The sequence below is a fragment of the Saccostrea echinata genome, unplaced genomic scaffold, assembly GCF_033153115.1.
Source record: "Saccostrea echinata isolate AGI-Se365-2 ecotype Australia unplaced genomic scaffold, CSIRO_AGI_Sech_v1 ptg000022l, whole genome shotgun sequence".
NCBI lineage: Eukaryota > Metazoa > Mollusca > Bivalvia > Ostreida > Ostreidae > Saccostrea > Saccostrea echinata.
This window is the reverse complement of record NW_026889771.1, coordinates 9,781,469-9,798,669: the sequence shown is the minus strand read 5'-3', so window position 1 is coordinate 9,798,669 and position 17,201 is coordinate 9,781,469. Positions and strand designations below refer to the sequence as shown.

At 31.4% G+C, this 17,201-nt stretch overlaps 1 protein-coding gene across 1 annotated transcript in view; it reads right to left on the bottom strand.

Moving 5' to 3' along the window:
• The window catches only part of LOC133190383 (GPI inositol-deacylase-like), a 34,027-nt gene extending 16,895 nt beyond the window's left edge, over positions 1 to 17,132 (bottom strand). Inside the window, exons 1-20 of the mRNA XM_061325986.1 lie at positions 16,976 to 17,132; positions 15,717 to 15,784; positions 15,499 to 15,519; positions 15,330 to 15,394; positions 14,742 to 14,830; positions 14,509 to 14,551; positions 13,484 to 13,575; positions 13,201 to 13,297; positions 11,711 to 11,868; positions 11,162 to 11,194; positions 11,000 to 11,052; positions 10,807 to 10,873; positions 10,556 to 10,720; positions 10,086 to 10,160; positions 9,871 to 9,923; positions 9,601 to 9,664; positions 9,071 to 9,145; positions 7,946 to 8,177; positions 7,650 to 7,719; positions 7,232 to 7,376 (exon numbers count right to left, since the gene is read on the bottom strand). Coding sequence (XP_061181970.1) covers positions 7,232 to 7,376; positions 7,650 to 7,719; positions 7,946 to 8,177; positions 9,071 to 9,145; positions 9,601 to 9,664; positions 9,871 to 9,923; positions 10,086 to 10,160; positions 10,556 to 10,720; positions 10,807 to 10,873; positions 11,000 to 11,052; positions 11,162 to 11,194; positions 11,711 to 11,868; positions 13,201 to 13,297; positions 13,484 to 13,575; positions 14,509 to 14,551; positions 14,742 to 14,830; positions 15,330 to 15,394; positions 15,499 to 15,519; positions 15,717 to 15,784; positions 16,976 to 17,110 — 1,800 coding nt within the window. The 5' untranslated portion in view covers positions 17,111 to 17,132. The remainder of the gene's footprint in view (positions 1 to 7,231; positions 7,377 to 7,649; positions 7,720 to 7,945; positions 8,178 to 9,070; positions 9,146 to 9,600; positions 9,665 to 9,870; positions 9,924 to 10,085; positions 10,161 to 10,555; positions 10,721 to 10,806; positions 10,874 to 10,999; positions 11,053 to 11,161; positions 11,195 to 11,710; positions 11,869 to 13,200; positions 13,298 to 13,483; positions 13,576 to 14,508; positions 14,552 to 14,741; positions 14,831 to 15,329; positions 15,395 to 15,498; positions 15,520 to 15,716; positions 15,785 to 16,975) is intronic.
• Between the last annotated feature and the right edge of the window lie 69 nt (positions 17,133 to 17,201).

The following is a 17,201-nucleotide window of genomic DNA, read 5'->3' as shown; positions in this document are numbered from 1 at the left end:
GGAACGTTAAGACTAGCTCGGGCCATTGAGGATCTTGCGAGCAATAGGAAGGTCATGGATAATCTTGGAGTGAATTACAATGCTAGAATAAATATGGCAAGTAGACGGATAAAACTTCCTACAGGAGAAAGTTGGCGATTTCAGCAGCTGAACCAGAATTTGAAGAACTATATTGAACACATACAGGAATGTCAAGGTCGTGACATGATTGACAGGTGGATGAGGAAATGTTACAACTCAGGTGACATTTACCGAAGAAAGTGAACTACAGAGTAGTTCATATTGCAAGATCAATGTTCTCTTTTAGTGAAAAATTAATCAATTCTTTGTTTTTACGGTCGTTCAGACATTGGTTGACTATTAGCAAAAGCCTAAAATGCTTTGTGATACCAAAATTAACTATCTTGAATTACATTCATGGAAGAATTAATACAAGTATATGTATAGTAACATGTAATGATTACATTACATTTCATTTTATATTAAAATCTATAAACAGATTCTGTGTAATAGACATTTAAATTTTAGACTTTGATCTGACAATTTTTGAGGACTTGCTTAAAAAAAAAATTAACACAGTTTTAATAAAGCATTTAGTAAAATGTTAAATGTTTTCAAACAATTTTAATGTAACAGAATCATTTCTAAACATTTTGCATTTTTGTGGATTTGCTGACTGATGAAGCGGGTAAAAATTAAGTTTTGAGGACAATAAAAAAAGACCTTGAGATTCAATATTCAAACATTGTGGAATAATGTCCTTGATAAGGTGACATTTATGGACAAAGACTTGGAAGTTAAAGCATAAATTGATAACAATAATTGTATGCAGTTCTACAAAGCAGCCCTAACTAACAAGTTTTAATCAGCTGAAATGACTTAGCAGAAATGACTTCACACTGAGTTTTATGAATCAATATTGAACAGAATTTTCTCTGAGGCATTACTTATATTTAGATAATAGAGAGCATTTCATTAGCCTTAGATCATGGTTAAAGGGGAAAAAAGAAAAACTAAATGCATGCAAAATATTAGGTAATTGATTTTCAAACTAATGAAGGGAAAGTTAGCTTCATTTATTAAAGTTGACAGATACTTGAGTCCCTAGCTACCAGTAAAGAACGCTGACATGTGCAAACCAATGTGCATGCACACTGACTATCATTTCCTAAGCAGTGTGTAAATATTTACTTAACCATTGATGCTGTGTCTTCTCTTTCGTTTGTCCATTATGTCATAATAATGGAATGCACAAAGAGTTATGTCTATAGGCTGACAAGACCAAGATATTGAAAAGGTACTGCACAGAGCACTTTTGACTGGAAGAACACTTCAATGGATAATAGATGTTTGAAATGAAATTAAAAAAAATAAAAGAATTGTCTGTGTAAGTATTTCCTTTTAAAACTTAAGGAAAAGCAGAGAACCCATTTATTTGAGATATCTTTTTATTAATTTTGTTTTTAATGCACTTAAATATTTGGGCAATATTTGTATGGGGAGTGAAAAAGTAACAAAGTGCTCACTATAGAAATTTTTGCTGAATTAGAAGTAGGTCTTTTTCTACAATCAAATGAGTTAGAATGGGATATTAAAAGACATGGTGCAAATCTCGGCAAGATCACTCAATTCATTCATAGTAAGAAATATGTCAACAAATCTCCTGACTTTGGCCTGGATGATAGCCTAGCTAGGATGATTGGTGTCCCATTTAAGACAATCAAAACTCTTAGAGGTACAGCAAAGAATCCTGGGATATGTACAAGTACTATATTTATCCTGGTTGACAAGATAATTGGAGGATTTAACTTCATTTTACTTTTATTTTCCTAATTCAAAACAATTCATGCACAAGTTTAATATTTTTTTCTTTCTTTGATTTGGAAAAAAAACTAGGTAAAAGTTTATTTTCCTCTGAGGCCTAAATCTTATTTTTGATATTGACATATACATGTACAAGGCTTTGAAGCAATGTGATTTAAAAGCATTTAGTTCACTTAAGTTAAATTGTTAGCTAACATGTAACTTAATTACAAGAAGAAAAATACATGTGAATGATGAAATATAATCTTGATCTTTCATATCAAATTCTTTTTGAAAATATAACCCCTAAATTATTTGATTTCCATAAAACGTTAAAAATCTTTAAAGTATGTCAAATTAGAATTTGAGTTCCTTTGATGGCTTTCACAAAATCTGCAATATTGTGCATATAAATCTGTTACATTGTCTTAAATTGACAGGAATATGTGTGAATATATCGCTTCATTTTGAAATCTTTAACATTGAAGAGTTCCAAATGCGTATAAAGAGGGCATTCAGCAATCTGCCCAGTCTTATCAGCAAAGATGTGCAAAACCAATTCCTTTTATCTCTTCAATAAGCCCCTGACAACACTAATAAACTCATCTTTCTTCATTCGACTATCAGTAAAAGCTTGTGTCAATAGACAACCAACAGAAAATGTGACAGGTCCAATGATGTTTTTATCAACTAGTAAATATTGAGACAAAATCAGGTTTTAATATCAAATACCCAAGTGTCATTCCATTATTTTGAATACAGTGTAACAGTGCCAACCCCCTTCCAATTTATTTACTTAAAACAATATCACATTTTCTTCTTGATCTGTAAAATTGTGTTGAAAGAGAAATAAAAATGTATTTATTTGATGCCAGTGTCAACAGTATACATCTGAAAAGTGGGTCAACAAACCCATTAAAATACTAATTAAGATATTTTGCAAAAGTTTAAATGATACCTGAACACAAAGATGGAGTAACAGTTCAGCTCTATAAACAATCACTATTTTGCTTCTTCGTAATTGTCAAGAAAAGCAAAACATTTTGATTGCAAAGCATTAATGTTGATAGTTAATTCTTTTAAAACTCAGAAAGATCGACATACTGTGCAATGAATTAAACTTGCATTAAATTCAAAGACAGAAAACTTTTGTATAAATTTTTTAAAGACATTAAAGGACCATACTTTCTCTCTGAAAACTCTTTCAACTTTTACTAAAAAGGACTAGCTAGTACATGTATATAAAAAATGTGAACCTAAGAAAGGAAGTGTAAAATTTTCTCTTCACTGCAGTATGTCTTCAGTTTAACGATATTCATAAGTTGTTCTTAATCAACCCACAGAAAGCACTTTGTGAGAAAAATGGTAAAAGGAAATATTAAAAGGATATGAAAATCTTGAGCAAACATTGTCACATAATATAATGCAAGACAATTAAAACATTCTCTATTGAGTGAACTTTCTCAGTTCAAAATTTTAAAACCACATGTATCTCAATACACTAAGTTTTAGTTGACACGTGCCTAAAGAAAATCAATTCATCTTAACATATAAACCATTCATTTCTATACAAACTAGATCAAAGAAACATTTTGTCTTTTTGGAAATAATACTTTCCTCAAGAGCAGAATCAAAATATAGTGCATTTCAAATGCTGCATAGACAAAAGTATCTACTGATCAGTGCTGATGAAACATATCATTAAGCTTGCACCGTGTGGCATCCACGTGAAGCGTGGAAGAATTTTCTCTCTCCAAACAATCTAGTGTTAAAGGTAGATTAGATACAGCATCCAATTATATATATATATATATATATATATATATATATATATATATATATATATATCTATCAGACATATAAACATTCAAAATGCACTTGTGCAGGTTTTCATTATGTAACATTTGTAATAAACTAGAAATTTGCTTTAAAAATGTCCTTAACCAAAGTCATTCAAGCATAAAATTTACTGTAAATCACTTTTCATTCCCAAGAATTTATTTTCAAGTAATTAGGCAACACCATTTGCTTGGCAAAAATCTCATTCTCCCATTTATTTGTACTAAATATGACAATAAACAACTGTGAAAATTTTGTCTCACTCATAAATTCCAAGTCACTATCTCACAAGACTATATCTGTAGAGGTATCCAAATCTTGCAGAGGACAAAACACTAATACCTGATTCCTTATAAGTTAAAAGCAGCTAGGCCTACCTACTGTACTTAACCAGAGCTACTCAAGCATGAAATGTAGGTCAGATGCAGCATCTGATGCATGCAGCAAGAGAAGAATGTGCAAGCTTTGTTAAGACTAAAACTTTGATAAATAAGGAACATGCTTACATATTGAAATAATATTACATTTACAGACATACAGATGACTGCATAGATGGACAAAGTGATTCGTATACCAATTAACCTCGAAGTATTACATGTCTACTGGATAAATAAATAAAGTTTATGATTTAACACAAAACCTAAAGAGTACATACCTGAATTTTTTTTTTAAACTTTCATTTTGTAAGGGGCTAGTAAATAAATAAGAGAAAAATCATTCCTTGAGAAAAACAAACATAATCTTTTATGATTTTGAGAACACCCCAAACAAATTTGTATTTGACAACACCACTGTGAGTCACTTCTCCACAAAATGGCAGGGCTTTCAAAAAGATTAGAAACAGGTGGTACGTCTACAAAAATAGGAGGTACCTTGTGGAAGCGATTTTAATTAAAGATGTTATTTTTCTCAACCAAATATTTTGTACCATCATAACTTCAGCTGGGTAAGAATACCAGGTACCGGCAGATTTTGAAAGACCTGATTTTGGCCACAACAACACACTCTAAGTTGACAACAATTACAATAAATCCAGATTACACAATGTACTGTAATGTCTATTAAAACTGATTTTTATCAGTTTACTTTTAAAGGGTTCTTTGCTCTAGGACCCATTGAAACAATGGGTTTGAAACGGCAATACTCAATGAATATTTATTTAGTGATACTAAAGACATAGTTTAACTGGTTTTCAAATTCCTCGATTTACTCATTAAGTTAATCGCTCAATTACAGGTGCAAGTACTTAGAATGTACATCTGAGTTAGTAGTGGTAATTGAGCAAAGGTAACTCATTTGGGCCAATTTTGCAAGTGAATTGAGATTTAGTTTATTACACACAACATTTTAATTGAAATTTGGAAAATTTGAAATTTAACATGCATAGGAAATTTTACTTTGAATATGTTTTAGAAAAGGGCATGCCCTGCACCTGCTTTCAATTGTGACTTGCCTAAGTAGATCCAAGACTGAAAATTTAATGAATAACATCAATGATTGAGTTGAATTTGCCTCCATGTCAGTTGTATTTAAGTCTTCTTCTTCTTAAAGAAATGCATAAAACTTGAAAAAGACTGACAAATCAGATAAAATGTAGACCATGAAAATAACCAGTTTCTTCTGAATACTCTTTTTGCTGAGTATGACTACTGAATCATTAATCTCTCTTGATCAGAGCACCCTTTAGATATGCATGATTTAAATGGAAATTAAACTACTGAACATTCTTCTTCTAATTTAAAGTAACTACTAAGAGCATTATACATGAATGGAAATCAAATGTTAGATATGACACCCCCCCCTTTCCTCTACCAGAGATAGTCTTTATTTTTTTCAAAATTTACTTCAGAATTTAACCACTATTTTTTCCCTGTACTTTTGTAAAACAAAAATTAAATAAACAATTGACTATTAAGTTGATGCTGGTGAACAAAGTTTTTAAAACTTGTAGAACATCAACATATATCTACATTCAATTCCAACTTGCTGAAGAAATCCATTCACATGTGGATTTTTGTTTCATGAAAAGCAACTTGAAACTAAGAGAATTTGAAGTTATTCTCCATGTCTTGATTAAAAAGTCTACATCCTGAACAACAAGTATTCCATAATTAATAGATTAATAACATTTAGTAATCATTTGATATTACCCTTACATCCAAAGCTGAATGACAATAATGATAAAATTTATTTAACGAGGACCAAGAGCACTGCTTCTCAATCACTATGCAGACAAAAATCTATCGTACCTGTTCTACTATTGCTCAAGTGAAACCATTGTTTTCAGTTGGTAGGTAAAAATGGGGTGTGTATACAATTAATATACATTGTATAACATACAATGTATATAATTAATATACTGAAGATTACTAAATTCTAATGACACCAGTATCATTTGTTGGTAGGTACAAGTTGGGTCTGTATCTATAATTAATATATAACATACCTGTCCCAGCATCTGTACAGGTGATACCAGTATCATTAGTTGGTAGATACATATTTAGTCTGTATACATACCTGGGGTAATTGATATATAGCTTACCTGTCCCAGCATCTGCACAGGTGATACCAGTATCATTAGTTGGTAGGTACATATTGAGTCTGTATATATAATCATTATACAACATACCTGTCCCAGCATCTGTACAGTTGATACCAGTATCATTAGTTGGAAGGTAAACCTTGGGTCTGTATATATAATTAATATTACAACATACCTGTCCCAGCATCTGCACAGGTGATACCAGTATCATTAGTTGGTAGGTACATATTGAGTCTGTATATATAATCATTATATAACATACCTGTCCCAGCATCTGTACAGGTGATACCAGTATCATTAGTTGGAAGGTAAACCTTGGGTCTGTATATATAATTAATATTACAACATACCTGTCCCAGCATCTGTACAGGTGATACCAATATCATTAGTTGGTAGGTACATGTGGGGTCTGTATATATAATTAATATTACAACATACCTGTCCCAGCATCTGTACAGGTGATACCAGTATCATTAGTTGGTAGGTACATGTGGGGTCTGTATATATAATCATTATATAACATACCTGTCCCAGCATCTGTACAGATGATACCAATATCATTAGTTGGTAGGTACATGTGGGGTCTGTATATATAATCATTATATAACATACCTGTCCCAGCATCTGTACAGGTGATACCAGTATCATTAGTTGGTAGGTACATGTGGGGTCTGTATATATAATCATTATATAACATACCTGTCCCAGCATCTGTACAGGTGATACCAATATCATTAGTTGGTAGGTACATGTGGGGTCTGTATATATAATCATTATATAACATACCTGTCCCAGCATCTGTACAGGTGATACCAGTATCATTAGTTGGTAGGTACATGTGGGGTCTGTATATATAATCATTATATAACATACCTGTCCCAGCATCTGTACAGGTGATACCAGTATCATTAGTTGGTAGGTACATGTGGGGTCTGTATATATAATCATTATATAACATACCTGTCCCAGCATCTGTACAGGTGATACCAGTATCATTAGTTGGTAGGTACATGTGGGGTCTGTATATATAATCATTATATAACATACCTGTCCCAGCATCTGTACAGGTGATACCAGTATCATTAGTTGGTAGGTACATGTGGGGTCTGTATACACTTTTAGCTCAACATCTTTAGTATTATCTATGTTACCACTCTGTAACTTCAGAGGCAGATACCCAGTCTCACTTAATCTGAAAAGAAATTTTGTTTTTAATTTTTAATTTACTTTCTAGATTTTCTAGATTTATTTTCTTACATGTTATAAAAAGGTCTTTATTACGGATACATGTAAAAAAAGGTCTGGTGATGAAGAGTTAAAGATTCTTCCTTGATTTTACACTTTATTATCCCTGTAACAAACATGTATCTCTGTCATGTTAATTTTGCAGATGTGCACAAAAAATCCATTCCCACTGGCACCTAAAATTTGTTTGTTATTTTTTTTTTGCTTCTTTGCTGCTTACTTGTTAAATGATATAGTGTCTTCATTACTGCCTGGGACATGCAGTTTCATCATATAACCATCGTGTAAATCTAAGACCAAATATAAACAATAATCAGGATCAAATATGTACTTTAATGTAACAATCCATACAAAAAATGTAAAGCACCTTCATCAAAAGCTAAACCCACAGAAGATAGAAATTTCTACTTTCATGTCACAGATGCAAACTCACAGGAATGAATAATTACTACAACACCACCCCAAAACAAAAATGTATATTCAGAATAAAATGTTGATATCTGTGGTTATTCAAACCTGGTTTAGCTGCTGAGCATCTCTTTGGCTCAAGTTTCACAGTAAAGGCCTTCAGAATCAAATCCATATTAAGTAGGTGAAGGTCATAGAACAGGGTGTCATTAAATAGGGTAAGGATCCCGGTCCCCTGGGTCACACTCTCAGGGTAGGTCATCAACATATCCATAAAACCAGGCATACGATAACTCAGGTGTCTGTCATCTTTACGATAAATGTCCCCCATCACTTCTACCTGTGAAAGATTGAGGTTAAAAGATATAAACTGTTATTTCAAAGTTTGTATATCTGTGTTTCTTATGATGATAGTGAATTGTAGTTTGCCATTCAATCAATCTACATCCTATAGCAGAAATGAGAAAATAATTTTGATGTATGATGAACATAGATAAAAACAAAAAAGAAACATATTCAACATAGGGTGTCCAACTCCGATAAATCAAGATCACCCAATGAAGTCATAAGGAAAAAACAAGATCTGAATTCTGATTATGTATTGTTTGATTTGTATTTGGATTTTCTGAACTGAATCTAGATTATTGAAATCATAGTTTTTTTCATGTTTTTATTTGTTACATTGTAAATTCACAAATCAAGATTTTAAATCTGGGTCTGATTTTTTTTTTTATTGTAAAGTGTCATCATACACAGCATTAAAACACTGCACTTTGATAATGATTGAAATGTTTTACTAATCCTGACCCTGTTGTTCTTAATTAAGAAGAAATTTTTTCGAAAGATTTTTTCTATATATTTCCCATATAAAACTTATAAGCTGGGACTTGAACAAACTTGAATCAGTGCTACACAAGGATGGCTGCAGATTCACTCTCACTAATATCACTATTTAGTCTAAACATAGACCTGCTATTCTTGAGAAGAAAACTTTAAAATCTCTTTCCTTATATCTTTCTATGTTAATCTTTGACCCCCTTTTGTGGCCCAACCCTAGCCGCGCTGGCAGCCATGATTTGAATAAACTTGAATCTACAATATATAATAAAGTTTTCTTTTATGGTGGTTTTGGAAAAGATAAATTTTAAATGACCCTTCCATATTATGTGTACATATATTTCCTTGAAAGAGGGTGTGGTTCTTCATTTTAATTTAAATTTTAAATAGATTTACCTTTTCATATGTCCTTGGGACTATAATTACAAGGTGTGTCATTGACTTATATTTCTTCAAGTTGATATGTATAACCTGAAATTAAGAATATATCAAAGAAAAATGTAATGTAATAAATATTACAGTCAACAACTGTTATCTATGTAAAGTCTCTTAAGGCATATAAACTACAGTTGAATTTTGGTATCTTTAACACTGATATCTCGAATACCATGGATATGTCAAAGTCATTTGGAGGTCCAAACCACTTTTACTCTATGTGTTTTACCCTTGATATCTCAAACCTTTGGATATCTCTGTTTTTCCTTGGTCACATCAAGTTTGAGATAATGAGATTTGACTGTTCTTGGATATTAAGTACTGATTAAGAATATATATTTTTAAAAAATTAAAAATTTCAAGATGTAGAAGAATGAGAATGTTCAAATCAAATGATAATTTTGTATTTCACATGCCATAAATCACAAAGGTGGATAACACTCATTGGCATATTACTGTGGAATTCATTTTTTGTGGATTGCCACATTTACCTTTCTTCCTGAGTCACTTGGTGGAATGGCTTCCCCATTTTTTGATAAATTCTTACATTTTTTGCTAAAATTAGTGAAAAAAAAAATCCCATTAAATTTGTTTATCATAAAACAGGATGGAAAATTTCATTTTGACATACAGCAGAACTTAATCTTGCTTTTCTCTGTTGCTCTACATTTTTTCTCTTATAAAAAATATCTTTTTACACTTGGTCTCTAGTTATAACAGAGATCCAAGGCTGAACAAAATGATGGAAAATATTTACAAACCATCTACCATCTCCAGTTTCACTCTTACAGACACAAATCCAATCATTTGCCTCCTTAAAAAAAAACATATAAAAATTATAATAATTTTGTTGCAATTTTTTTCACGTCATAAGGAACTTACAGAAATGTAATAATGTCTAGTTTCAAGGCTTTTTATTATATTTCCCCCCTAAATTATTATTTTTTAAAATTCAGAATGCACAAACTTTACTCACAATATCTGACACTGCAACAAAAGTGTCCTCCCTTTTTCTGACAATGGGGACAGATATATAGGTTGGTTCTTTCACCTGGAAAATTATCTCAAATTTAACACCTGATCGTGTTTAGAAAATTAAAGTACCTGGCACAAGTTCTACTCTCCAAGAACCTGAGGTACAATTTGAAAAAGAATAAGAATTTACTTTGTTTCTTTTGTTTTTATTTTTTTTTGTGATTGAAACATTTATTATATTTTAAATCAGCATGCTTAACATTTCTGTCATTATTATTGCCACAGTTCTAAAACATTTTCTAAATTTGACATACATGCTTTAATAATAGCAATTTTTTGTCAAAAAATGATAACTTCCATTACCACATATGTCAAAGCTTTGTTTATTCATCATTTAAGATGAAAGTGTTGCTTATAGTTTAAAAAAGTATGATGCATTTTGTTCTCTCCAAAAAATTCTTCAGAGTTTACCTTGTCCCTAGCAAATTCCCAAGTGAGGCCATTTTCCATCATCCAGGTCGCTGCAGGATCTAATGTGATCTCCTTTGCCCATGTCCTTATGTATTTTTTGGCTCCAGAGTGTGACAGAAAGTAATGACGAAAGACATCCATTCTACGATCAGCATCTGTGGAAATCTGGAAGACAGACAGATGGTCGCATATCAACATTAGTCTTATTTTCCTACGTTACTGGTTTTTAAAATAAACAAAAGTATTCAAACCTGATTGGTTGATGTATCCACAATATCAAATATTGCTCTCACTGTTGCCATGACAACTTCCTTACACCTACATGTATATCAAAGATGAACAACAAAGTCTGAAAAATTACTTAAGCTTAAAATTTTCAATCAAAACAAATACACTATATAAAGGTCAGTCCTTTATGTTAAATGAAAATAAATAAGCACAAACCAGACAGCACACAGATGATCTGTGGAGACCCAAGCCTTTGGCATGGATATTGTCTACAATATTCATAGATATGGGATTATCAGGTATGTGACAATGTAATTAAAACACTATAAATGAAAGTAAAATAAGGAAAAGAAAGTTTTTATTCCATTAATTACTTACTGATGAGCTGATCCCTCTTGATGGATCAATGATCTGAAACAAAAATAAGACCTGGTTTGAAAGACTTTTTAAATTTAAAAATCACTGTAACAAAAAGTTTGTTCCCAAAAATAATGTACATAATGTATTTCATAACAAAGATTATAAGCTCTGGTGTGAAAAACTTTTATCTTTGTGCATGGGATAATGTAGATTGCTTACTTTACTCGAGTACTTTTTATCGGGAAATAACTCTTCAATATATAATGGCAGAATATGAATTGGCAAGTGGTCTATTTATTGAGAGTTTTTACATGTATGTATTTCAGCAATTGATAAATTTTAGCTCACCATCTGCTTCTTGGAAAATCATGCAACAAAAATTTTTTTCCCACATATTTTGGAATCTACATTAGTCAGACAGACAGAAGGTGAATTACTAAGTTTTGTTTTGTTGTTTAACGTCCCTCTTGAGAATTACTAGGTAAAATAAGGCATAAAAAGGAACTGATGACAATGATAAACCATTCAGAAAATGATCGAAACCAATAAATGAAAACCCTGACTTACCCCTTGGAGTGAGCTGAGTCCATTGCGCACCTGGTAATCTCTGTGGCCACCACCCGTGGAGACCACGGTCACATGACTGAGATTGGTGGCACCATACTCCTTCCAGTAACTGTTGACTTTCCTGTAGAAACTGGCAATATAGGAATCTACAGACAACACTGTAAACAAAAACAAAGTTAAGAAATGATAAGTTGAGAAAATGTCAGATTTTGTAAAATAGAGGGCTACAGAATTATAGTATAATCTGTCTCAGGAAAAATGTTGTCTCAGAAAATAACTACATACATGTGATAAGTCAAAGACCACAAAACTGTACAGGAGCCATAAAAAAAAAAACTGGAATTTGAGTGAAAAAAATGTACACTGCCTATCAAAAAACCGTACAAAAAACGGTTTAAAATATCGCTTAAATTCTTCTGATAAGGCACCTTATTTCTAAACCAACAAATATATATTGTTGCAAATGTCTTATTTTAAAAGTTGTAATGGAGATTTGAATGCTTTAAAATTTCATATATTGTGTTTTATAATCACAATGTTCTTATGAATCGACTATAAATTAAGCTAGTTTAGATGACAGTTTGTTTGCCAGCTTTATATAGTATTAACATGAGAGTCAATGTCTCCAATTTACATCTTGTTCATATTACTGATATATACATCAGCAATTCTAAATAACAGCAGCAAATACAATCATACATAAATTTCAGCACATAAAAACTTAAAACTATATCCTTTATTTCAGTGTAATCATGGTAATAAACATCGTATATTTTATACCTACGAAGATCTGGGTCACATTCATGCATATTAGGTCATGTATATCAACTTTAGAAGTTGGCTTAATTTTTTTCAATGAAGTTACGAAACATTAACAGTCATAATTAAGTACCCCTTTAAAAATAAAGCTACCTAAAAGGGTATCTTGATACAGATTTATAGCAAGACAATTATCCCAATTGGCAATTCACACCTTCACACGCTATGGTTTGTGTACACTACACAATTATCAGAAGGTCAAGTGTCAAACACAGGTAACGTTTTCCAGTGTCTCGCGAGCGAGAATGAGAAGAAAATGGCGGCATTTAGCGAGAAATTCAAAATACTGTACAAATTTTCATATTCCGTGAATTTTGGTGTCCCGCCGGTACACGATGAATGGGCCGGTACATATCACATGTATGTAACTACAATACCTAATTTTTAAAAAAAAAAAAAAAAAAAATCAAGTCAGGAAATATATTGTAGTTACACTGTTGTGAACCCAAAATATCTATTTACATGTGGAAATGATTGAGTTTGTTTGTGTACATATTACATATAAGTTAGCTTACTGTAGTGGAAGCAGCCTGTATGATTTATTACAACAATATAAAGGCTGTGTATTACATGAAACACATGCTCTTTTTCAATTTTTCAAGTGAAATGAAAACTTCTATGTATAACATGGATAAGAATAACATAATCATCTTAACAGAGTGACATTATACCTGGAATTTGATGAGGGGTGGACTGTGTAATAATGGTATTGACGAGTTTATGATCAAAGTCTGGCAAAGTAAACAAAGCTCTGGCAATCATTCCTCCCTACAAAATACAACATTCACGTATACTTTGTAACGCAAAAGCACTTTAAGGGAGATAACTCAGAAAAAGCTTGTTTTATAGAAGTTATTCATATATATCTGTGCAATTATTAGGGTTATAGAATTGGTATTTATTTTTTTTTTTAATTCTAAAGCATATGCTAATAATGCACAAAACATGACTTACCATAGAATGTCCAACCAACAGAACTGTGGAAGGTTTGTTCTCAGCATTCTTGTACAATCTCAGGATTTTCTTTATACATGTGTGTACAAATTCTGTCAAAGCAAGAAAACAATTTCTGGGACTGCATTAAATGAAAAGTATTCATCTTTTGTTTAATGAAAGGTTTGATTCCATCTAATTAATAAAACAAATTAACGGATCATGATGGTTCAAATGCATTGAGAAAATCATAATACATAGCAATCTTCATCATCTTTGATACATATGTGGTAAAGTAAGAGTTTATTTGTAAAGTGGTCAACAAATTTGTTACTATGAAAAGATATAGAGTTATAATAACTATAAAGTACCGTATATACTCGCCTATAAGTCGGTTTTTTGGGAGTTAAATTTTGGTCCAAAACTCTATGTCCGACTTATAGGCGAGTTATGAAAAGATTGGTATTTTAGAGTTTCAAGCCCTCTAATACAAGCTTAAAATATACAACTGACTTATATGAGGACCGACTTATAGGTGAGTATATTCAGTATCATACTTGTGTATACCGTATATACTCGCCTATGAGTTGGTTTTTTGGGAGTTAAATTTTGGTCCAAAACTCTATGTCAGACTTATAGGCGAGTCATAAAAAGATTAGTATTTTTCTGGACAGTGAAATGTAGTATTCTATAAACATTTCCAAGGAATTATCGTTGAAAAAAATCTGGATATATTATATCATTTATGTATACTAAAATTATACATAAAGTACAAGTATTTACATATTTTAATAACTTTATTTTTATCTTAAGTGTACATTTAGTATTTTTCTTAATGATTTAATATTAAATATCAGCATCATTTCTAAAAATATTAATCCAAACCAGGTTAAAACATTAGAGCATTTATTTAAAATTGTCAACTGATTCTGGCAAAAAGTTGCACCGACTTATAAGCGGGTCAGTAGCAAATTCCTCTAAAATAACCTAAAAAAATACAATCAACTTATAGGCGAACCGATGAGTATATACGGTACATATAATACCTGTTTGGTCTTGAAGCACACCACCAAACAGTGCAGTTAAATCCTAAAACATTCAACAAAGAATACTATTAATTAAAATTTCCAACAAAATTATAATGATTATTTCAGTGAATGTAGGTAATTATAATAATTAAAGAGAAACAGTTTTATTTTCAATGAAAAAAATGACAATCTTTCATATTTTTTATTGAGATTTCTGGATTTAAGCTCAGAGAATTGCAACCATCTTCTACCTCATTAAAATCCACTGTGAAATAGTTGAAGAAGAAGTATGTTCTCTTATCCATGGCTCTCCTGAGGGATACAGATGCCAGAGAGCGGGCTACAATAAGTACACAAAGCTTTAATAAAACAAGATATTCTGCAGTCAAATGATATTACATGTCACATGGCCGTAGGAACCGGGGGGGGGGGGGGGGGGGGGGTGCCCCCCCAATAATTTTGCCGATATATAGAATACTATAGAAACATAGCTACTACATGCTTGTGCCCCCTCAATAATAATGTCTGATGACCTTTTCTTTTTTTTGCTTGTCAAGGAATTTTCGTAGTTGATAGTGCCTCCTCAACTGAAAATGTATGGTTGTGCCCCCTCAAAGTGAAATTGCTTCCTACGGGCCTGTGTCATAAGTCATAATGACAATGAAAATATGATTTTATTTATTAATATACAATGTATTTATTTTCTTTCCTTTTTTTGCTCAATAGAAACATTGTCCCATATGATAATGAATTTTTCTCTCATCTAATTTAGATGAGAGAAAAAAAAATCTTTCTTGATGAATGAAAATATTAGTATATTTCTGAAAATTAATCTGAACCTTGCTTGTGGCTGCCAGAGTTCCCAGGTATAAATAAAACTGGAATGCCTTGAAAATTCATCTTCCTGGAATTCAAAACATTGCACTCATCAAACTTCTATTACATTTAACTATTAATATATATAATTCATTCACATACTCTAAGAATTTCATATCATACAATACTCACTCCAGATTTCTGGCATAAACTCTAAAAAAGGAAACAGAACAAACTATTACTATGACTCAAATCTATATTATCCATTACAGATCTTGAAAGTCAAGAATTGGATTATACATATGTCAATTGCCTAATATATTGCATTAAAAACAAGAAAAACACTGTAGCATTTCATATCTATCATATTTAATGTGACTTCTTTAAAGTAGAAAACACAGAGTACTTACCCTTCACCATATACATACAAGCTGTATCGTGGAAACTTATCTTTAATAGCCTTGCTCAGGGGAATCTCCTGAAGAACAAAAGGTTCTCAGCAAAATTGCATTATCAATATTAATCTGATCATAAAAAAAGGAAGTTTTGTGGTCAAAACAGCTTTGTTTTAGTGGTAATCTTTTTAATCTACTCCAGTCTTTCTCATCAATTTATGTACACCACTACATTGTAGCACATGTTAAACAGAAATTTGCAACTCCATCATTAATAGGTTTATTTGCTAAAATATGTGCTGGATCTGGCATTATTCTTAAAATTACTGTTTCAATATTGGTTCTAACTTCTATATTCAATCTAAATTAAGTTCAAGTAACATTAATTTTATTATACATAGGTGTGTGACTTGTGAAGTTTAAAAACTATACATTGATTAACAAAATCAAATTACGTAAATGAAAGAGGTCAATAATCAAAAGTTGGAAAAATCTCGAGATATGGCTGACCATGGATGACACCTGTTACTTTTTCAAATTTAAAAAAAAAAAGTTACAAAAATACAACATTTTGAATATCTTGCTGATCATTTAAATAAAAATGTTTAACTTCGTTATCCTTGATAAATTAAATATTTATGTGATTTAAACAGTGCAAGATTAAAAAAAAGTAAATTAGTGCCCATATGAGATATCATGAGAATTTGAACAGCTGCAAATCTAGTTCTGTTATCTGTGTCTTTGGTTTAACTCTTAATGAAATAGAATCTGACTTATGCAGGTCTTTCAAAATCTGCCAGTACCTGGTACTTTTACTCGGCTGAATTGTGATTGTAACATCCAAATTATTCATTAGAGAAAAATTCATTAACAATATTTTATCTAAAGTTGCTTCTACAAGGTAGTTCTTTTTTCAAGAAATACCACCTGTTTTTATTCTCTTTGAAAGCTCTTTATATGCTTCATGAAAATTTTAAAAGACAACCTAGTTTCTCAACCCATCACACACAGGCTTAAACACACATTTCAATCATTCCAGTTTTTCACCTTTAACAGCTAACGTCAGATTAATTATGTTGGAATCATGTTGCATTGATCAATTTTTAGTAATCAAGTCAGTAGACTTTTTTCAAACTTCAAAGGAGATAATCCTACACAAAGATAATTTCCTACACTAACATTACTAGAATATCATTGTCAATATCTTTTTTACCCTCGTTAGAATTTACTCTGTTGCAAAATACATTACAAAAACCATTCAATAAAATACGCACCAAATATTCCGGTTGTTCGAACATGTATGTCATATGACATTTATTCTGTTCGTAATTTGTAAGAACATCTATAATGCCGTATAATATAACAGCAATGCAAACTGCTGAGTACAAAAGTTTAGTGAGAGTCGCCATTTTCCCGGCTAACGACAATCAAAACAGTTTTTTCTAGAAATGATTCGCTTAGGTATTGCTCTTAATCTAGAAGAGATTTTATCTAATAGAG